This window comes from Punica granatum, chromosome 2 (genome assembly GCF_007655135.1).
Source record: "Punica granatum isolate Tunisia-2019 chromosome 2, ASM765513v2, whole genome shotgun sequence".
Classification (NCBI taxonomy): domain Eukaryota; kingdom Viridiplantae; phylum Streptophyta; class Magnoliopsida; order Myrtales; family Lythraceae; genus Punica; species Punica granatum.
The window spans coordinates 37,678,491-37,700,640 of record NC_045128.1 but is presented as its reverse complement, the minus strand read 5'-3'; the positions used below and the strand labels follow the sequence as shown (position 1 = coordinate 37,700,640).

The window sequence follows — 22,150 nt, the reverse complement described above, 5'->3', positions numbered from 1 at the left end:
GTAATGAACAAGTTATTGAGAAGCCTTTGACAAGTAATTCGGAAGGAAACCAATGCTGTTGCCTAATGCAAGCAAATCAACTTTCCTTTAGGACTCTGATTCATTTCCTTCAAGTCTTATGCGCTTGTGGACTTCACAACACGCCCCTGACATCTTACTCACCAATTCAACCAATGTAACATTACGACAATGAAGGAAATACCCTTTCTTTTTACCTTGCAAAACTCAAGTGCGAAAACTCTAGTGATGTTACTTCTGAAGCTGAATATGATTTGTCGCGTAGGACAAGGCCATGCTCGGGAAAAGCTTTTTCTCAGAAGGGATTCTCAGAAGCATTTCATCAATCATAGCCCACATTGAACAAGTGAACGTACTTCGTTTCTTTAAACTCGTAGAGTTGTTTCTTGCGTCTCATCCGATCAGGCCCTAGGATTCGAGAGGCACAAAAAATCTGTAACAATAACACCAGAGATACAGAAAAGAAATCTTCACTGGATCTACTGCAAAATCTAGTGAAGACACATTTTCAGGAGCATTACAACTTAGTGTTATGATAAAAATATGTACGACAGTCATGACTTGATGTTAGAATCTCGAAGAAAGGAAAATGCGCAGAAATTTTGACCCTATAGAAGAATGTGTTTTCTCTTTTAAGCACTTCAAACACCAGCTCTCCCTGATGGTGACAAAGAAAAGGATATAATGGCAGTGCCGAGCGAGATAGAATTATGCTTACTATGGCAAATATGTTATCGGAACATCTTGCTGTATGCCAGTTTCTCCCGTTCCCGTCTCTCAAAAATCTGCAAGAACAAAATGCGAATTGTCTGTCAATTAGTGATTGTTTCACTTACAATATAGAAAAAAATTGTGCCTATGCTAGCAAACCTTCTTCTTAGCCGCGCCAAGCTCTTTTTTTATTCCACCTGCAGTAGAACAGAAGTAAAAATTTTGGAGACTGCATAAGTTAAAAATAGAACTATCCGATATCCTATTCCCCATGAACAAAATTAAGCCCAAACGGTAAACCAAATCAGCATGCTGCCATTTCAAATGTCCGGTCTGGTTATGAACTCCTCTCAATTGAGCACGAAGAAGCAAGGCATGCCATCAAACTTTTGTGCATGATCCCATCATATGTTCCATATATGTGATGAAACAGAGATTATCACGTACAGGAAAGAAGGGAAGAATGAAGAAGGATGAACAACGTTTCACCATCTTATCATGTACTGATCTATGTTTAAGATTATCACGTACTGTCATTTGGCTCCAATTCCAGTGCCTTTGAAAAGCTCACAGCTGCCGCATCGATGTCATTAAGTGCCATGTGCGCCTGAGAGGTTAGAATAACTACGATCATAAAGATTGTGGGATGTGCAATGGCCAAGAGCTGGTTTGGTATGACGGAACCATATGAAACAACCGTAACAAGATAAATTATACTGCCGTGGATTTGCCTTCTCTTTTCATTCCTTGTAACCTAACATGCTCAAAGTGAGAGATTGTGCAGGATCGGCAAGACCGACAAATCATGTAGGTACGGTGGAAACCATGAAGTGCAAAGTTTGGAATACTCACCTGACCCTGTCGAAACAATGCCTTTGCAGTGTCCCCATCTCGCATAGCAAACTCTGTGTCCAAGAGTGCTCCTCTGGGATCGTCAAGTTTCAGTTTGCAGGCCTGCATCGATATGAGGGAATTTCTTAGTGATGGAAGAAGATTAAGCAACAAGATATAAGTCTATGTGTTCCTTTATCATCAGAAGAAATTGTGAACTGCAATCTGGAACAATTCTTACTGCAGTATTTGTGAAAATCTGCGATTTTGTCCTTCTCAAGGCTGAACTCTTATCTGCAAGCAGCCATAGATAAACATCAGGATAACAAATTTATTTATCATCGAGCGATTAATTCAATAACAGGTCTAAAACTCCACCTTCATCGATCCCCTCTTTCTCCCAGCAGATATCGAGATAGCGCAAAGCCTTCCGATATTTCCTGAGGGCCATCTTGTAATCTTGCTTCTGCAAGCAATCACATCCTTCCATCACCGCAAGAAACATAAATACTTTTACATGTTACGTTCAAGATGAAAGTTTAAGGATTTCCCAATAGAAGTTCGGGGAGCATGTAGGGCATCGGTCGATCCAGAGTCAAGTCCATTATGTGTATTCCATCGACAAAGGAACTGCAAAACCGTGAATATTAGTGAGAGAATCACGAAGTGCTTCTAAAGATTACCTTGAAATACTCATTCCCAAATTTCTTAATATTGTCTATAACATCCATCCACCACAAAAGCTCGCTGGGACTCTCATCGAGGTCAGCAGGCCAATCCAGATGCATATCCCCATCCTCGAAGAAGTTTGAGATCCCGTAATCTGTCCCTTCAGGGAATTCCCCACAGTCAGCAATTACAACATCCCTCGTAGGATGGTCACCTGCGTCGCTAGTGACGTGCTCAATCAATCGGACAACTCCCATCCCTTTGATTACCTTCCCGAACACAACATGCTTCCCATCAAGATGAGAAGTTCGAGTGGTTGTGATGAAGAACTGGGACCCATTCGTGTTGGGGCCAGAGTTGGCCATCGATAGCATCCCTTTCCTCTCATGCTTCAGCTCGAAGTTCTCGTCCTCAAATTTTAACCCGTAGATTGATTCTCCCCCAGTGCCATCACCGGCTGAAATGTCTCCACCTTGGGCCATGAAGTTCTTAATGACTCGGTGAAAGCGGACCCCCTGAAATGGCTCTGTATATCTATCAGTTTATTCAAACAAAACAAAGATCCATCCATCATCCATAATATATAATTTCATTCTGAGCAGAGGTCAAAGATAAAAACTGCAGTAGAAGGCTATGAAAATGGAAATGCTATTAGCTGGAAAACTATATGAATTAATCTCTGGACGATGATTAATACACCGAGCCAATTTAAGCACTGAACATAGAGAGGTTAGTGCTAAGAACCCATCATATCCACTTGTTGCAGAGACAGAGACACACCGACTCCTCGACAACTACAACCTTCAAGACAGAAACTTTGCGTATGGCCAAATAAGGAGAAGGAGACCTTGTAGTGGAGAGGGACGCCGGTGTTGGGGCCGATGCCCTTCTCACCGGTGCAGAGAGCTCGGAAGTTGTCAGCGGTCTTGGGGACGACATCCGCATAGAGCTCCACCACTATCCTCCCCTCCAGCTCCCCTCCAATGCTGATGTCCAAGTAACACTTTGGCCTCCCCATCTCCTCTCCCTGTTGTTGAAGATTGCTTGATTGATCTCTTTGTCAAGGAAGAAAGGAGACAGCTTCCCCTATTCTGTTACTCAGCCCAACAATCTCTCTCTCTCTCTCTCTCTCTCTCTCTCTGTGTCTCTGTAACTTGTCTGTCAGTTGGGGCTGGATCAACCCTCAATGACACTCTTCTCTCTGACGATTGATCCAAAACTCATGACAACAACAATAATAATAATATTTGTCCTGTCCGGTTGTACCAAACAAGCAATTATATTTCCGTATTTGCTTCTGCTCTGAGGTCTCCAGGATCTACTGTCTGCTCTGCTGGAAAGTTTAAATTTACCCTTTTCAGGCGACGAGCCGTCGCTACTACGACCTCGAATTATCATATTCTATTTGATGATTTCATTCCATTCCATTCCATTCGATTTGCATTTGTACCATTTCCTGTATAGGAGCACATAGTAATAGGAAGAAGGAACATCTCTCCTTCTCAGTTAACTTTTCTCTTCCAGCTTGGGTGGATTATCCTGTTTGTCCCCTCCATTGACTTTGTCTCAGTGTCACGTGTGTTTGCATTATCCTAAGAATTGATTTCTCCTGTTGTCCAGAACATTCTGTTTTGGATGTTCATAATAAAGTCTTTCTTTTGGAGATGATATTATTATGTGTAATAATTTACGAATATGCTTGCATGATTGATGGTTAGACTGATGCATCTTCTAAGAAATATTGACTTTTACAAATCAAATTCATCAAACTGTGTTCAGTATGCGGGAATCGCAATCGAGCTGTTCATGTGAAACGGTCGTATTTCTCGGATTTGTTCCGTCGATTACGAGAACTGGGAGTCAATGATGATGAATGATTGGACGATTCCCTTGGTATATACTATTGGTTTCACCTTTCAATTTGCAGGATTAATTAACTGGCAGGGAGATAGTTGATTCCACATAGAGATGACATGATGCGCTTGGTCCATCAAGAGTGGAGCGCTTCAGCTGCTTCTCATTATAGTAATTCTCTTCTGCTGAACATCTATCTTATAGAATATCGAACTTGATATAGCATATCGGTTTTTTTTTTTTTTTTTGAGTTTGTTCACGCTTAAACGTGATCGAGAAACTATCGATCCTGTTCTTGTAACAGTTCAGTGAAGTTTTGGGGAAGACTTTGAGATCCCTTTTGGAGGAATGGATTGGACAAATATTGCACTCTCGACTGTTACTTTAGGAGCAGCCCATCATTTGAGTAATTCTCCTTTTTTGTCGATGTTGGTCATTCTTCTCGCCCTTGGTTTCGTGTTGTCGGTGTGAGGCCGAGCCATCCTCAACATGGACGCAGCATTGGAGCGTATTTGAAATTTTCGAGAGAAGAGGGATGATTTTATGAGTAGCAATTTATAGAGTTTCTGTGTTCTGCTAAAAGTACATTACGGATAATCTCGTCATACATAACATGGGTTCCCTTGTAAGTCCTGATAAGTGGTCCTACTCATTTAGCATCCTATAAAATCATGTGTCTGACTCCATTTTCTCATTTTTCCAGGAAAAACGCATAACTGATGGAAATTTTATGGTGCAACCAAAATCATCAAGTAAATTGTTCAAAATATTTTTTAGTAAAGTTTTTTTTTTTGAAATTTTTGTATCTTATTTCAAACTTTGATTAATTCACTTCAAAATATGTGTAATTTGCATTGAAATTTATACAACTTACTTTCTTTATTATTAGTAATTTATGGAAAATCCAAGTAAGTTAATAGAAATTCTAGAATTGGTATAAATAACAGTTATTTACTCTGATTGTTTGATGTAACTGATTGCAATATAGACCTTCTCGAGAACGGATTTCATTTTCCTTAAGGGCTAAGTCAAAAAAAAAAAAAAAGTTCCGACTTTACCATCTTTTCTAAATACAGTAAAAAATGAAAATAGTTAGAAATTAAAGTATATACCTTTAGAGTTTTGTTATAATTAGTTTTATTTATTTCTTGAATAGTTTTTTTATATATTGGAAAGAGAGCAAAAATTGCAAATTAATCCTTTCTAATAGTCTGATAATACCGGGTTGTGCTGTCTCATTTGCTAGTTCCAATCTTCTAAGGTTCGGTGACTTCTGTCTTGTTCTTTGCACTTTCGTTCAACGATTTTGCACAACAGAAATTCATTCAGTGCGAAACCTTTTTTCGCACTTAAGGAACAAATTTTCATATAAGTGCGAAAAGTCAGTAAGAGATGTTATTGAATTTTTGTGCGAAAGTTATCGCACGAGAAGAATAAGGTTTTCGCACTAGAGAAAATGTCGTGTATGAAACATTGTTCTTCTTGTGCAAAATGTTTTGCATAAGAAGAACAACGTTTCATATTGATTTTTCGCACTTGTATGGAACGTTATTCTTTAAATTAGCCTTCTAACCCGCGCGGTGCTAGAGTATCTTAGATTTCTCTTGTTAAAAATATTTTTTTAACTCATTATATAATTAGACGTGATGAATTCAAATGAAATTAGCTGTTTAAACGAAATGTCCTCCTTCATTGATCAAACTTTTTCATTTTTCCTTAGCATACACCTAAAAAAGGTGATAGAGCTATTTTTCTAGAAAAAAAGGAAAGAAAGAAAAGGAAACAACCCTAAATTACTCCTATCTTTGATTTGATTCATCATTCAATATATTTCATAAATATATACATTAAAATCTTAAAATCTTTTCCAGCACCCATAAGGAGAAGAATACAAGTTTGAATCTTAAAAAGTGCACTTGTGGGAGGTGAACAACTTTTAATACTCGATCTTTTGGAATTGCGAGAGCAATATTTCCTACAATTTTAGATGATTTAAAAGACCTTTTATAGGAAGATCTTTAAAGTAGAAACATTACTCTTATTTTCTTGGTTTACGAAGTTAAGCTCAACTATTAGAGCTTATCATGGATGGATTATTTAAATTATTTTTTGGTAAGATTTATTTAGAATACATATGCATTTTGATATTAAATTTATACATTTTTTTCTTTGATTTATTTTAATGGATTTGGCATTTCAATTTTTTTTATTTCGTTAATTTATTTGATTTGCTGATGTTGCTTTCTTGTAATTAGTTCAATAAGAAACTATTTTAAGGTTTAAGTTATTATCCAAAAAACAAATTATAACACAAAATTATGAAGGAGGTTATAATGGATAAAATGTGTTCATTACTTTGTATATACATATATGTATATATGTGTGTGTGAGAGAGTGTGAGCGATCATTCCTTCATCTTTTAATATGGTGAAAATATATCTAAAACACAAAATGCAACTTAGGGCTTTAAGCACATGAAATGACAATAAATTAGAACTAGACTTCAGTTTAAGAATTTGGTAATTAAAAAGATGTATATGAAATATACACCTTTTCCGTCTTCTTCATTTTCATATATCTCAGTCGGTAATTCCCTATTGAATGTTGTTGCTATTTATATACAATTACTATATGTAATCTATATTTAAGTATCTATATAAACATTCTTAATTGAATCTTTCTTTGATAGGTTTCTTAATTGAATCATTAATGCTATAATTAATTACTATTTTAATAAGTTTCTTAATTGAATCTTAATTTATTTAGTATCTATACAAACATGCTTAATTGAATCTTTTTCTAATAGGTTTCTTAATTGAATCTTAATTTAATAATTAATGCTGTAATTAATTGCTATTTTAACATTACAATAGTCAATAAATGACAATTTATTAACTGAATTTATTTCTTTCTGTAAAGCTATTTCACTCGTCTTTTAATGTAAAGCATATATATAGTGGTGCCATTAATTAACTAGGTGAGGTAAATAGATTAATTAAATTTAATTAAAGTATAAAACTTAATCAATTCAAGATTACACACATGCAATACATTTCAAAATACACAAATTTTTGTATGAATAATCAAATTTGAAAGTAAATATATGTGCAAATAAAGATAGATATAGCATCAAAGAAATCAACAGTCATAGTAAGGATAAATATAATACATTTTTTTTATTTTTAATATACTGCTTGAACTCATAAATTGAAATTATCACTTAACACAACTAATAAAATTGGTTTTCTCGGGACCTTCCTCTTGCTCGTCCACCCCGTATTCTACCCATCGTGCTTTGTCGCCCCCCTATTTGTCATATGTGATGATATAAGCCCATGCATAGATTTTTTATTTAACAATAGAAAGAAGCTAGTTATGTTCAAATGCTGAATAGACTTTACCTCCTTGATAATCATGGACATTCCCCATGTCTTCACCCGATACTGAGAATGGGGGGTTGGTACCTGTAATTGTATAGCTAGAATCATTGAAAAACGATTAACGATATTGAGTTTTAAGGTGATCATGCCTCATCGATTTTTTAACCAATAAAGATTTGATTCAACTCGTGGTTACATAGACTGCTACAAGTATATCCAGTCAAGTTAATCTTGGAGGCGTTGCGTCTTACCAAATTTTGATCACTCATACTTGAAAAAAGCAATCAAGTTACTGAAACTTGATACAAAAATTCATGTAAAGACAATTCGCCGTTGTACCCGTGGTCACGACGGCCTCCATTGCCTCCACCATTGTCCTCGCCGCTGCTAAGGTAGTAGCCGCTGCCATGGTTCTCGCGGCGACCTTCGTATCTGTCACCATCGCTACTAGGAGGTTGGGCCTCGTTGACAGTGGTGCTCCTACCGTCGAGATTCTGGCCGTTCATCCCCTTAATTGCATCCCTCATGGACTTCTTGTTGATGAAGGTGACGAATCTGAAGCCGCAGGACCTCTCGGTCCCATGATTGTTAATGACTTGCGAGTATAGTTCGGAGGGAGGAGTTTAGATCCGACGAACGAAGATTACAAAAAAGGAAATGAAACTTTGGGCATCAATTCGATTAGAACTCCATTACTAATGAAAAGATGAAGATGGGACATACTGTCTCTTCGAATCGAGGATCTCGCCATACTCACTAAAGGCCCACTCAAGAGACTGGTTGTCAGTTGCCCAAGCAAAGCAGCCGGCGAAGCACCAGTAATCAACATCAGTGAGGTCATGCTAACAACAACCAATAAGGAGAGGGATGCTCGGAAGGGGAAGAAAAAACTAAATGATTTTTCTGGGAGTGTAGAAGAGGGCAGCTTTTATTGAAAGCGCAGAGAAAGGGATACTTAACTAGAAGTCAAAGAAGTAATTAAAATGCTAACGTGACAATCTCTCATTTATAAAGCGGAGGCCTCTCGTTACTCGAACTTTCAAGAGCCAACATTAATATAATATAAATAAATTTGGAAGGTTTTTGCAGTTCTAATTGAACAGTTTTGCACAATTAAAAAAAAAAGAAAAAGACAAAAATGGCTGACAAATTCAGCCACGTGACCTTAGAAATTTCATTGCTCGTTTTGGGTCTCGGGTCGAATAGGAATCGGGCTGAACATTAATCCGACTGTTCGACCCGCCAACAGTGATTTAGCTCAAGAGCTCTTCACTTCAGCGTCGGCTTCAGCTCACTGTGTATTTCCAGAGACGAAACCAAATATCGTTAAATCCCACCTCCACAACTTCCGTCAGTCAGGATTCTCTGAGCTTCCTCTTCTCATCATCTCTCTCTTCTCTCTGGGTATTGCCACCGGAATCCGTGACGCAGGCGCCGCCCGGGCTCATCCCCACGTCCTCCCTGATCTAACAGTCGGCCCTTGAGGCTTTCTGGCTGCTCCGGAGTGGCCGTCGCAGCTCCGAGCATCATCGGTGAGCTCTCTCTATCTCTCTATCTCGCTCTCTCCCCCCTCCCTCTCCCCTCCCTCGCTCCGCTGCATGCAGAGCTTCCTGGTTCCTACATTACCCCAAATTGGATCGTAGGTGAAATTTTCCCGCCAAATTTCTCTTTTTGCACGTCGTCGGTGCAAAAATTTGTGCCCGTCTGCTGTTGCAGTGCTTTGTACTGAAACTCTGGTTTCTCGATGGTCGACCCATATATCTTTGAATTGTTCTCTGGGTTTGATTTTGATGTAAAAAGGAGGATTTTCATGGCGCTGGAGGACATTCTTCCACAGAACGGGACATAACTCCTGTGAGTTGGAGCTGTGAATGATCTTGCCTTCCCAGGAGCCTCTTAGTATAGTTTTTTTCACAAGCAATGATGCTATGATTGTAAAGCAGGCTTATGAAATGGTCACTGATAATCAAAAGGAGGATGTCATTGATTATGAACATTTAGTTTGAGGAAAAGGGCTATTTGAACGTTTGGTCGGGTGGAAATGAGATGATGTGGGCAACTTCACTTGCTTCTGCTTCAGTTGCTGTCACGATGTGATTGAGATTTCGTATTTGTAGTTTTTTGTAAAGGTCTTAACAATTTCTCTTGCTAATTCTTAATGACTCTGTGTGCATTGCAATTTTCGTCAGCTTGATTCTCATGACTACTATAAAGCCCTTGCCTCAGTCTCTCAGCAGCTTAGTGCGCTCCGGCATTGTTTTGTTCGATTTGACAAGGGTTGTTGAAGAGCTGGTCTTTAACAGTTTGGATGCCAGTGCAAAAAAGGCAAGTTTTCTATCATTCCCTTCGAGTCATAGAACATCGTTTATGGTTTGAAAACATACTTGTCGAACCTGGGAGTAAATGGTGATAAAATTGAAACTGAGATCAAATATCTTCTGAGATTATAAACCATTCATTTATTGAACGAGATGATACTATTTCATCTCATTTGATTGTAAGCATTGTCTTGGAATTATTCATCTCCGAGGAAATGTGCAGTTTCCTTCCCAATTTTTACCAAAAAGTAGTGCTGACAATGATGTTCTTTAATTTTCAGGTTTCAGTTTTTGTAGGTGTTGGAAACTTTTCCCTGAAAGTAGTCGATAATGGTTAGTTCATTGTTCTTTTCTGGGTTTCTATATATTTGTTCTATTCAAATTCTTATTCTGTTTTATTATTGAACCAACAGGATCTGGTGTAACTCGAGATGATTTGGTGTTATTGGGAGGGAGATATGGTGAGTGCTATTATTTGAGTTAAAATTTTGGTATTCATTTGTGTTTGATTATACTGAAGCAGCTGTTGACTACTGAGAATTCACCTAGATTTTATTTTGAAACCTGACCATTTTTGTTTTTAAAGTTGCAGAAGGTACAGAAGCATATATTACTTAGTATTACTCACAGTTGAAATTTTTCTTAAAGGAGCTATTTGGATTCAACTTGAAGCAATTGGATTCAACTTGAAGCAATTATAATTAGTTTACTTCTGTAAAACTCGCACAGCATTAATTGAACTTGGAATCTCCATTAGCTGTAGAATTTGAGTGTGTATCTTTCACGACATTGAATTGTCTGAGGTTTGATTTTTATATGATGTTGTAGCAACATCCAAATGCTGGCCCTCAGATGATACTGGCACCACTTTTGGGAGCTTTGGCTCTCGTGGAGAAGCGCTGGCTTCTATATCTGATGTTTCATTGATAGAGATGATAACAAAAACTCATGGGAGCCCGAATGGATATCGTAAAATTTTGAAGGTAATTTTACTGGTAAATATGGGGTCCACTCGTTTTATCATTTGCTCATTCAACATTCATTTAAATTCAATATTTCTTGTATTGTACTTCTTCAGGGATGTAAATGTCTACATCTTGGAATTGATGATGATATACAGGATGTAGGAACAACAGGTAATGTCATTTCATATACAAGCAAATCATATCAATTTCTTTGAGGCAGTTTAGGTTCACATATACCCCTGATGCTTTTAGCTTTATTATTTCTTTTGTTGCATGGATGGCATCAATATTTTGATCATTGGGAGCTTTGTTTCTCAAGAATTTTGGTATCTGTGAGGCACTTACATGCAATAGGTTATTTCAACTATTGATTTTATTAAAGGTTATTTCTTTGAATGCTGAACTTGTGCCACTTAACTATGAGTTGTCTGGTCTCTTGTGATGATTTTTTAAGTTCATATTCGATGCTTGCAGTGATAGTTCGTGACTTATTCTACAATCAGCCAATTCGACGGAAGTATATTCAATCCAGGTACTATGAATTTACCATGATTTATTAGTGGCCCCAAAAAGGAATTTAATTTCAAAATATTCCACAAACTAGTCAATTTTCCGCACTTCTCTGAATTTCCAGTGAATCTCTTTGTTGTGATACTGAGAAGTCCTAGGAAAGTGTTGGACTCAATCAAGAAGTGCATACTTCGCATCGCTCTTGTAAACACAGAAATCTCCTTCAAAGTTGTTGACATTGAAAGGTTTCCCTCTGACCTTTATACCAATTTACTGCAGTTTGGTTAAATTATCTCTTACTTTTTGCTGTTCGGTGAATTGCAGCGGAAATGAGCTTCTCTGCACGGAGCCTTCCTCATCTCCTCTCTCTCTTTTGCAAAGAACTTTTGGGATTGACATCTGCAATGCGCTTCGGGAGTTGAAGGCTTCTGAAGGCGTATTAAATCTAACAGGCCACATTTCTGGTCCTGGCGATGACTTTTCTTTTAAGGTAGCTATTAACAGGGTCCTTTCCATGTATTATCCATAATCTACATTTAATTATTATTATGTTGTCGCTGTGCAGGCCTTCCAATATGTCTGTATCCATGACATTGGTGAATATGTTATGCAAGCCTAATGTCTAAGAGCAGGTCTTGGAGAGTACTTGAGCCCTTGATCCATTTTGTTTGACCTTAACGGTGGCAGATATAAACTCACAGTTCATTTGCAAAGGCCCAATCCATAAGGCGGTGAATCAGCTAGCGGCAAAATTTGAGTTTTCAAATTCATGGGACACTTTTGGTTTACCAAATGGCAAGAGAAATAGGCCTCGGGCATGCCCAGCATATCTGTTAAGGTTAAGCTGCCCTCGATCTCTCTATGATTTAAGCTTTGAACCATCAAAGACATGCGTTGAGTTCAAGGTAATTGTTTTCCCTTGTACAGGATTCTGAATTCTTTGCTGATAGCCTGTAATTGGTGTCTTGCTCATTGAAGATTTTCTCTTTAGTGTCCCCCCTCCCTCTTTTTTTCCTGTGTTCTGGGCTGTAAAAAGCATCTGTTGTTAACCTTCAAAGATAGTCAAGCTTTACCTTCCAAATTATTTGCTTATGGTTTTATGTCTCCTTTCTTATCCCCATCTCCCTTTCCCTCACTGAAAAGGACTGGAATCCAATACTCGCTTTTGTTGAGAATGCGGTTCAACAGTTCTGGAAGGAAAGGGAACCTGAAGGTATTATGTCCAAGCACCTTGCCACCATACTTCTATGATTCGCACCAAAGATCTTTCATATCTTATGTTGTTTGCAGGAAGATATTCCCATACATTCTCTGAAGCATCAGGACAAAATTTAGAAAACTGTGTCTCAGGAAGAGAAGGTATCAACATCTTTATTGCTGTTATGTGTTGAGCTAGAGGTTTTACCAGTTTCCAGAATCCCTCGTTGTGATACCTGAAGCCAATTCATCTTGACAGATAAAATTCTTTTGCGCTTGTCTCTTAAGATTAATATATTCTTCTCTTGTGCTTATTAAGTGTATCAACTCAAAAAAAAATAAAAATTTCAGGTAGAACTATGCATGGAAACTTTGAATCTGTGAAGAAAAAGTTCAGATTCAAAGGTGACCACAGCCTTTCCTCTTTCCTGCCAGATTTACCGAGTGAGGAAACAAACCATTTCTCTGGTGTGGATAAGCTTGAAATCCCGTTTCAGGATTGTGATCCCAGTCGTGTGAAATTTACGGAACAAAGAAACGAAATAGATTCGTTTCTACATATTGATCATTTCCTTCATCGAGATTATAGTCCAGTTGTTAAATGCAGGTCAAGTGGGATTTTAAGGGGTGAGGATAATCAATGCAGATTTAACAACACCTTTTGTTTCAATGATGCTAGTTTCGGATGTGCAGAAGGAAATGTCTTGGGAGAGGAACGAAGACGTGACAGTTATTTGAGAGTCAATTGTTTGAGTTCAGCATGGAAAGAAAAGTCCCATGATATTAATTCCATCATTAGCAATGAACCGGGACATAGGTCACTATCTTTTGATTCCCCAGAAGACTTCGTGATGGGAAGAGAGAGGAAAAAGCCGTTTCTGCAGAGTTGCTCGTCACAAGTAAATCTCCCCCTGAATGGGCTGCATTTTCCAAGTGATAAAGGATTTCAAACTGATGACTTCAAGAGGAAACAAAAGCAAGTTAACCCTCGTGATGATGATATTCACTTGCCACGGCTCTTTCCTATGATGTCATGGCATGAAGAAGAACGTGATTCTCTGCTGATAGACAATGATACTTCTTACAGATATACAAGGCCTCTAATGGAAGAAGACTCCTTTTCATGGTCTTGTGATTTGACTGAGGTGCAGAATGCTTCCTCAAGTGGTTGCTCATTAAATTCTAATTGGTCTTCTGTTATCTCTGACCCCCTCCCAAAAGACACATGGGATGGGCTGTTTCACGTGGACGGGACTGCACCAAAATCAAGTTTGAGCAGTAAACGAACAAGTTACGAGCATCCACCAGATAAAATGGGCTGCAAATTTTGGTATGACATTTTATGTGAAAATTCTTTCCGGTGTCAATAGCTTCTATCTTAATCTACCCGTGTTTTGGGAAATTGAGAATTCATCAATTTTATAGATTTTGGGTAAGGAGGTTAGGATGGATCGCAAAGAGGTGGAAGCATGTATTGAAAACATATGCATCATAACTAGGCATGGGATGATTACATTACCCAGACTAATTTCAATACAAGCTTTAAATGTACTTAAAACTTGTTATGTCTACATAAATGCACCTAACATGTGTGCCACCCTTTCGGGGAATAATACAGTCCTGCTCCCGCACCTATCCTAGGCGATGACATATGTATCGCTGATAGGAAGGTTGCGTCTGTATATCATCAGTATGATTTAGATGTCTCGTATTTTTTGAAAAAGTGATTCGATGGATGGGATTTGGTATGATACTGATGAGATCGATGATATCGAAAAAATAAATCCACAAAATTACATTCTGATAACAAGTGATGAGATCCATATATTCTTGAACTTATTAATCTTCATATTGTTAGTAATAATATCTTACTGTTCCTGCTATTACAATCATCTTAGTTTGGTAAGTCCATGTGATGCAGAATTACACATGTTCGTATGACTGAGTTGATGAGTCATCTTTTATTTCACTAAATAAATTTGAATTGTTTCACTAATGAACAGAACATCATGGGCTGAAATAAATTGAGAATAACTATATTGTGATAATTGATATAATAATCGACTGTTGCCTAAATCCATGAAGTTAAAAATTCTGCCCGGTATTTGTGATGTGTTGCCAGACAGAAGACATAGCAGGGTGTCGCTGCTTGCTGGACCGTAGAAAAGACATTTGGTTATGCTCATATTCATGCCTGACACTTGCAGGGTCAGAGAAGAAACTAGTGATATTTCTAGAGGGGAGGTTTTCGAGCAAAATCATGCTCAAGGGAAAAGATCTAGAAGAAGCTATTCTGCTCCTCCATTTCACAGACAAAAGAGGTGGTTTGATTCCTTAAGTCATCTCCGGTTGGTGGATAGAATGAAGCCTGACACTGAAACATGTCTTGATGCGTTTTCCTGTCCAGGTTCTTTCTTTCCTCTCTTTTTTTGCTTATTTCCTTCATTGATGGATGCAAAGAATGACTTGTTGACTAATAAAATCATTTGTGCAGGAGCTGGTAAGCTGGAAGGTGGCACCATCCATTGCTCTGCCGCTAAACAACAGAGCTCGGCAGTGTCGTTTTCTGACAGGTATATCCACTTGCATGTCCTCTTGAAGTTGCATGGTAGTGAAGATATTACTTGTAGCCCTAATTGGTAATTTAGACAGGAGATCCAGAAGTACTTTGAAGTTGATCCTGGCGGCACAGAAAATGACAAAGGTCAGAAATCTGACACTTCCAGTATTAATATTTTGCAAATTTCAGTCTTTTATAGACAAATTGCTTGTTGAAGTATATTTCTGCATAGTCCCCATGTAGTGATATTCTGTATCTCCAACATTTTTTTTACTTTCAAAGTAGAGGCTGATTTAATGTTGCAGTGGTATTATGCTTGCTTTCATATCATGCATTGGAGCTGAATTTTCTTTGGTGAGAGCTTTGGTATTTGAGGGCATGCAATTGGTGCTTCTGCACCACTGTGGTGCTATCTTACTCATAATGTTTTAGAAGATACTGCTGAATCTGGTCATGATTATTTTCAGATTCTATCCTTGGGGAAATTCAAGAATCAAGAGATTCCGGAGTCAAGTGGCGAGAGACTTGCCTGCAGGTTGTGTCAAAGGATTCTTGCTATTGTTACAGGATTGTCTTGACTAACGTATTCTTAGTTAATAGAAAAATTTGCCTGATGTGCTCTACCTCTGTACATGTAGACAAGAAGTAAACCTTTGGAAGGTCACGATGAGAGCAATATTCTAGACATCTCATCTGGATTCTTACACCTTGCTGGAGACTCATTGGTTCCCAAAAGCATCTCCAAGGATTGCCTTTTTAATGCCAAAGTTCTACAGCAGGTTGATAAAAAGTTCATTCCAGTAGTTGGAGGAGGAGCTCTAGTAGTTATCGACCAGGTTCTTTTTACTCTTTTTTCTTCTTGACATTCTCTCTCTCTTTTGCCTCTCCCCTGCACAAGCCTTTTAGTTCTATTCTCTTATATGTTTAAGAGCTAGTACGTGACACTTTTTTCTGTTCTCTTCATCAGCATGCTGCAGATGAAAGGATTCGCCTAGAAGATCTGCGCCAAAAGGTATATTTGTCTCTCTGAGTTAAAACTTCAACTTAACTACCCTTGAACGAGGCATTAAAGCTCAGCCTTGGACAGGTATTATCTGGGGAAGTGAAGACAATTAGCTATCTGGATTCTGAGAAGGAGCTGGTATGCACCTGATTGAATCCCTTCCACACCACCCCAACCCCCCACTCTCTCTCTCAAGGTCTATAGTGACTTTAAGATACTCTTTCACGTGGGCCATCTTGTTTTCTTACTTTCAGCTACTGCCCGAGATTGGCTATCAACTATTGCGTGATTATGGGGAACAGATAAAAGAGTGGGGCTGGATCTGCAACATTCATTCTCAATGTTCAGGATCCTTTACAAAGTAATTTCATTTACTTCTCTGCAAAACCTTCTTGCTATTTGATAATTCATGTAAATATGCTATTTGATATCTCATACCAACCTTTTAAATGAACCGGTATAGATTGAGATCTGTTGTATAGTGTTAAATGAGGGTTTAGCATTGTTTGAAAACAACAAAGAAGGCACTAGCAAGGCTGGATCTGAGGGTTATCTTATTTAGTGAAGTTTACTGAGCGTTATCAGTAGAAGCCATTTATGTATTACAAGGCACAGATGCATGGTCTTAAGCCGATTAAGGAACGCCTGGGCTGTGTAATGAATGATTAGCATTTTTTTCCCCTCTCTCTCATAAAGCTTCTTGTTTTACAGTACAAGGACTCATGAGTTGAAAATCTTTCTTAGTCAGGAATTGACCTGTAAATGTTAGTAACGAGAGAATAGGTGTCATTCTATTTTGTTAATTGGAGTCTTTCTTCTCCACTTATCTTGGTTCGGCAATTACACCAATCAAAAGTGAAAAGCAGAAAGCTAATGTCATTTATGTTTGCAGGAACTTGAATCTCATAAACAGGCAGAGAACTGCAATCACACTTTTAGCGGTGAATCATCATTTTCTTCTCTTTCTTCATATAAACACTGTTCTTATTCTATTATTCAAATAAAACGAATAATATCTTCCTTCGAGTTGGTCGAATGAGTCTTTTGACCTCCCACCTGGTTGCATTGCAAGCCTGACCTAAAGCGACAGTTACAGCAAGCATAACATATCGTTCCTTAACCGCGTTGAAAGTCCAGATCATGTTCTGATGTTGTCTCTTTGATGATGTACTGAACTTGTTTCTTCTGTTTCTTTGACATGTAAATGGCACATAGGTCCCCTGCATTTTAGGTGTCAATTTGACCGACGTGGATCTGTTGGAATTCCTTCAGCAGGTGCTATCAACATTCTTTGACATTCACCTTTTCCTTTTATTCCTCTTCAGTTTTCTTACAAAGTTTTAGTTGTGATATACAGCTCGTAGACACTGATGGAGCATCTACGATGCCACCAGCAGTTGTGCGAGTCCTCAATCTTAAAGCATGCAGAGGTACACAGATTGCCTGGCTTTACTTACTCCTGGTCCTCGATCTTCAACCTAACAATTTCTTGAAATGGTAATTTGAAGGTGCGATCATGTTTGGCGACTCTCTGCTTCCTTCAGAATGCTCACTCATAGTGGAGGAGCTGAAACAAACCTCTCTCTGTTTCCAAGTGAGTTGATCCATCCGACATTTGCATTTTAATGCTTTATTGCCTTCCCTATCTACACGCTGAATGAATGGCTATCGATGCAGTGTGCTCATGGAAGACCCACAACTGTCCCTTTGGTGAATTTGGATGCACTTCATAAGCAGATACCTAAACTCTGTGGTGTAAATGCTCCTTCGAATGAGCCATGGCATGGGTTGCGCCGGCATGGGCTAAGTCTGCAACGTTCTGCTCGGCGACTACGCTTAGCCATGAGCTAATGTCCCTTGGGTCCCCGAGATTACATACTTGTATATATAACACCCACCGGGGGAAATAGGGTTTTGTGTACCTTACGTAATAAAGTTGTTTGTTCATTGTTGTATACTAAGGAGAGGGTAGACTAGTCGAACAATCGGATCTCAAAAATGATCACTTGAATGTTTCATGATCGAATAAGATCCATCCTCAGAATTGTAGAAGAGTCACCTGAATGATTGTCTCTGTATCCTGTAAGGGCTTTTATGTGGTTTGGAGTGACTATCATTCAGAATACAGGTACTAGTCACCGTTTCAATGTCTGATCGACTTTGAAATCCTCCGAGGGGAACATGCGGATGGCCTCGAGCACAATGACCAAAGTTACGAATAATTGTCTGATCCTCAAAAGCAATCGACTCTCTGCTTGTTTACGTTTCTAGCGGTATCACGCTCCACATCCACGACGGTGGTGTGCCCTACTGAAGAAAAAGGCATTGTTCAACTTCCTGATCGGGTATGGATATGTCATTAGGAATCGGAACAAATGGCGGAGTCGTTCAGATGATTGGTTTAAGCACTGAGCGTCAAAAGTATACTATGAAATGCATAAGCATAGTTTAGTCTTCGAATTACAATAACCTAATGATAGTTACATTGATATCGATCACTTTGATAACTCGTTTTAGGTCTACTAGTGAGTGCTTGCAATGAGAGCGCATGGCAATTTAACCAATTATTATTCAGTTTTACCGGAGATGGATGAATTGTCAAAAGGTGATATATATATATATATATAGCGCCAAAGTGCCTTTACTTTTTTTTAACCTTTTTAATAAGGAGAGGCCCATAAATGTAAAAGAGAGATAATTATGAAATTTAAAATGTACTGTAAAAGAAACAAAGTGTTGTATACTCCACGGAAAAATGTTTCCGATTCGATCGATGGCCCTTTTCTTCCTCCACTTTTGTCCAACGAGTCTAGTCCCACTCCGTAAATGCCGCTTTTTGCTCGCATTATAAGCTAGAAAATTCACTTTTTTTTTTCTTCTTTTTCAGTGTGCTCTATGGTATTCAAAAATTCAATGAATCACGTCTAATTTAGTTCTAGATGGGTCAGCCCACTAAGAGATAAAATTCTCACAATTAAGAATTTTCTCCATTTACAAAGCTCGAAACTAATTCTAAAAAATTCACTTCTTTATCTCTTCAACACCTCCCCCGACATAACTTGACCTTGACAAATTAAAAATTCAGCCACTACACGACTTTAACCTAATGGTTATTTGTCAAGAAAGCTAAGTTTTATGTAGAGGAAGTCCTGTGTGTTGAATAAAGAGTTCAAAACTATATCTTTAACGTTAAAAAGCGGGGAACGAAAAATTGTAACTCATGATAGGCAAATCATTCAGCGCATGGGTTGCCTTTCTCTGAAGGTGGGTTACAAGAACCTGCCAATTCCTTGCGAGGAGAGCACGGCCAAAACGGACAAGAGCCGAGATAGTCGAAGCCACCACATCCTGGCCGTATATTAATCGGCGAAACAATGTTTGTAGTCTACGTAGCTCCACGATGACTCGCTCATTAAACCCAAAGGGCCCAGGCCAACTTGAGACCATCGACTTAGGTTACATTTTTATGAGCACTACTCTATATGCATGCAATGGAAAACTATATTTAAGTTGGACCGAGACTAGATATGATATGATATGATCATGTATCCATCAAAATCATCCCCCCCCCCCCCCCCCCCCCCCCCCCAACCCGCCCTGCTTCAACAGAAAATAAAAATAAAAAAGAAAAGAAAAGAAAAGGAGTTTGATAAATTGGCCCAAAATTAAATTATTATATAGGTCATCTTTCATTTAGCACATAATTGAAATTCATTAATTACTTTTTTTATTCATGGTAATGTATTTTGCGACCTTCCAATTTTAATCAGTTATGTCTCATCACTATATATATATATATTATTCTCTGCGTGTGTGGTCTCCACACTGCACGTGAGCATTTTCCACGACAATTTTTTTTTGAACGAATTAAAGGAAAGAAGGTCAACCAAATCAATAGTGTGTCAAGGGTTTGAGAACGGAATTCAAGTTATCGCAAGCATTAATTAATCAAACCTCGACCTTTTGGTAGAGATCATATACTAATAATCATAAGAATCATATGTGAATGAACAATAACCAAGACATTAAAAATTATCCTTTGGTTAATTAATATCGACTGATTGGTCTCATATGTTTGCTTAGATGATCGAGTACCAAAAATTCCATTCATGCTCATTTGTTGTATATGTGTGACCACTAAGTTAAGCATATGAAAACCTAGTGGCTTTATCATTAGAGGTGATGGCGTAATGGTTCCAAATTCATTTCCATGTAGTTTGGAGATCCTCAGGTCTCGAGTTTAAATTCCCTAAAAGCATATGTTAGGGTGGGCTCTTTAGCTTGGGTCTGAGGTCATCTCTAGCTTTTGTGACCTATATTAGGCCTTTGGTGGTACTATGGTAACGAGGTCAGTGCTTGCGCTGGTTGTTCAGTTCGTCTGATATGTTTGCAGTTGAAAATAAGAGCCCAAACATTGTGTAGCAGGGTGACAATATTGCTATCATTGCTGCCTACTGTTTAACTTATCAAAAAAAGGAAACCTAGTGGCTTTGCCACTAAAATTATTTAGAAATGCTTAAACCAATCAATTATCAACTGTCAATTTATAATGTATAAAAGTTGACGAACGCAATTAAAAAACGCACCAATCTCTTTGACATATCCTCAACTCGTAATTATCCAATTTTGACTAAACCAATTCATATCATTAATATTTTAGCAAAGAAAATACTCCTCCATTGTTTCGGAAAGTGCAAGGTTTGGTGCGCTCATTAATATCCTCCCTTGGCCTTATATATATATATATAGTTGTTTTAACCCTTATATATGATGGAAGGACGACGACTTCTCCTAAAGAACAAGATAATAATTGGGGGAAATAGAACCATACAACACGGTTTTTTTTAATCTTTTCCCGATGTCGCACAAATTCAAATTATTTTCCTGTATTGAATGAATTTTTTTTTAACACCACGCATAACTTTGTCAATTTCCGGTCAAAAATTGGATGGAATGCTAACTGATGGCTTTTCCTAGGATACTTTCACAAATATAACTTTAAGAACCTAAATTTAATTAAATATAATATAATATTATCAAAAAGAAAAAAAGAAAAGGTTGGATCGTTAGGGGCCGGAGTCCAAGCCGATGACCCCAATCGGGGGTCGATGGCCGGCGAGCGAGCCCGAAACCTTAATTTGGGGGAACCTGGCGGCAGGCCGACGACCCAAATTAGAGGGTCGGTGGCCGGCGGGGGAGCCCTTGACCCTCGCAATTTGGGGGATCCTGCCGCCAATTCCCCTCAATTGAGGGGGTTGTGGGCTCTCCGCCGGCCACCGACCCCTCAGTTGGGGTCGCTCGGGGAGTCGGTAGCCCTTGGAGAGCCCTCGATCCCTTCAATTTGGGGGATCCCAGCCGACCGATATCCCCTAAATTGAGGGGGTCGGGGGCTCCCCCGTCAGTTATGATCCCCTGATTGGGGTCTCTGACTTGCTCAGACAAGGATGGTAACCCCAATAAGGGATCGGTGGCCGGCCGGGAGGCCTCGACCCCATTCGATCCAACCCTTTTCCTTTTCTTTTTTGATAATTTTATATTTATTTAATTAAACTTTAGGTCCCTTAAGTCATATTTTGTTCGAAAGTATCCAAAAAAATCGTCACGTCAGCATTTCGTCTAATTTTAGACTAAAAATCGATGGCGTACTCTGCAGTGCAAAATTCTTTTTTCATGTTGTCCAAGGAAATGATTTAAATTTGTGCTGCAACATAAAAAGTCAAAAAATTGTACTATACAGTGATATTTTTCTTGAAAATTAATTGGTTGGGGGCTATTTCCACCCCCAATTTGGATAATGCACCCCTTTTGTTGTTTGAAGTACCATATTACCCTGAATTCCATATATAATATAATCATTAATATCTCTTGTCATTAATATAGATAGGGGCGGGTGCGAGAAATAGAGAGTAGGAGGTAGAGAGGAAAATGATTTGGAAGTTACTTGATGAAATTATTAAATTATTCAAAATATAGTGATTGTAATTAATTAGAGAAAATATATCATGGTCATTATGGGAAATAAAAAGTGTCTCTAAAAAGGAAGATTTTTTTTTGGGTGAAATAAAAATGAAGATTTTGATTTTATATAATAATATAGATAATCATTAAGATCTCTTGTCCCCGTTAATAATGTG

The 22,150-nt window shown here is 38.3% G+C and overlaps 2 protein-coding genes across 11 annotated transcripts; one reads left to right on the top strand and one right to left on the bottom strand.

The window, feature by feature from the left end:
* Window positions 1-56: 56 nt before the first annotated feature.
* Window positions 57-3,629, bottom strand: LOC116198106 (peptidyl-prolyl cis-trans isomerase CYP40-like). Of its 4 annotated transcripts, none has more exons than XM_031528449.1 (9): window positions 3,077-3,629; window positions 2,244-2,744; window positions 1,939-2,026; window positions 1,802-1,854; window positions 1,582-1,683; window positions 1,261-1,336; window positions 889-926; window positions 737-803; window positions 57-451 (listed from the first exon to the last, which is right to left on the bottom strand). In XM_031528449.1, exons 1-8 carry the CDS (start codon window positions 3,245-3,247, stop codon window positions 750-752), a joined length of 1,083 nt encoding a protein of 360 aa, XP_031384309.1. In that variant the 5' UTR covers window positions 3,248-3,629; the 3' UTR covers window positions 57-451; window positions 737-749. The 4 variants fall into 4 exon arrangements, with proteins under 4 accessions (XP_031384309.1, XP_031384308.1, XP_031384307.1 ...); XM_031528448.1 differs by having other exon boundaries at window positions 57-426; window positions 3,077-3,628; XM_031528447.1 differs by lacking the exon at window positions 57-451 and having other exon boundaries at window positions 473-803; window positions 3,077-3,626.
* A 5,117-nt stretch (window positions 3,630-8,746) lies between these two features.
* On the top strand, window positions 8,747-18,167 carry LOC116196551 (DNA mismatch repair protein MLH3). 7 transcript variants are annotated; one of them, XM_031526334.1, is made up of 28 exons: window positions 8,750-8,995; window positions 9,653-9,788; window positions 10,063-10,114; window positions 10,195-10,242; window positions 10,610-10,764; window positions 10,860-10,917; window positions 11,221-11,278; window positions 11,409-11,501; window positions 11,581-11,746; window positions 11,822-11,837; window positions 11,944-12,161; window positions 12,400-12,469; window positions 12,547-12,615; window positions 12,889-12,897; window positions 13,147-13,783; window positions 14,661-14,860; window positions 14,948-15,026; window positions 15,102-15,157; window positions 15,481-15,548; window positions 15,652-15,849; window positions 15,981-16,025; window positions 16,101-16,154; window positions 16,271-16,377; window positions 16,909-16,957; window positions 17,232-17,291; window positions 17,374-17,446; window positions 17,525-17,610; window positions 17,694-18,167. In XM_031526334.1, the coding sequence occupies exons 2-28, from the start codon at window positions 9,663-9,665 to the stop codon at window positions 17,865-17,867; spliced, it is 3,024 nt and encodes a 1,007-aa protein (XP_031382194.1). In that variant the 5' UTR covers window positions 8,750-8,995; window positions 9,653-9,662; the 3' UTR covers window positions 17,868-18,167. The 7 variants fall into 7 exon arrangements, 6 of the variants coding, with proteins under 6 accessions (XP_031382194.1, XP_031382193.1, XP_031382192.1 ...); XM_031526333.1 differs by lacking the exon at window positions 12,889-12,897 and adding an exon at window positions 12,805-12,858; XM_031526332.1 differs by having other exon boundaries at window positions 12,805-12,897.
* The last annotated feature ends 3,983 nt before the right edge of the window (window positions 18,168-22,150 follow it).

Coding starts and splice junctions, on each gene's coding strand:
- LOC116198106 (XM_031528449.1), bottom strand. CDS start 3,247: ATGGGGAGGCCAAAGTGTTACTTGGACATCAGCATTGGAGGGGAGCTG. Junction 2,027..2,243: donor TTGGGAATGAGTATTTCAAG/GTAATCTTTAGA, acceptor GATTGCTTGCAG/AAGCAAGATTACAAGATGGC. Junction 1,337..1,581: donor CATTGTTTCGACAGGGTCAG/GTGAGTATTCCA, acceptor CTAACCTCTCAG/GCGCACATGGCACTTAATGA.
- LOC116196551 (XM_031526329.1), top strand. CDS start 9,663: ATGACTACTATAAAGCCCTTGCCTCAGTCTCTCAGCAGCTTAGTGCGC. Junction 17,292..17,373: donor TGTTGGAATTCCTTCAGCAG/GTGCTATCAACA, acceptor TGTGATATACAG/CTCGTAGACACTGATGGAGC. Junction 17,447..17,524: donor CAATCTTAAAGCATGCAGAG/GTACACAGATTG, acceptor GGTAATTTGAAG/GTGCGATCATGTTTGGCGAC.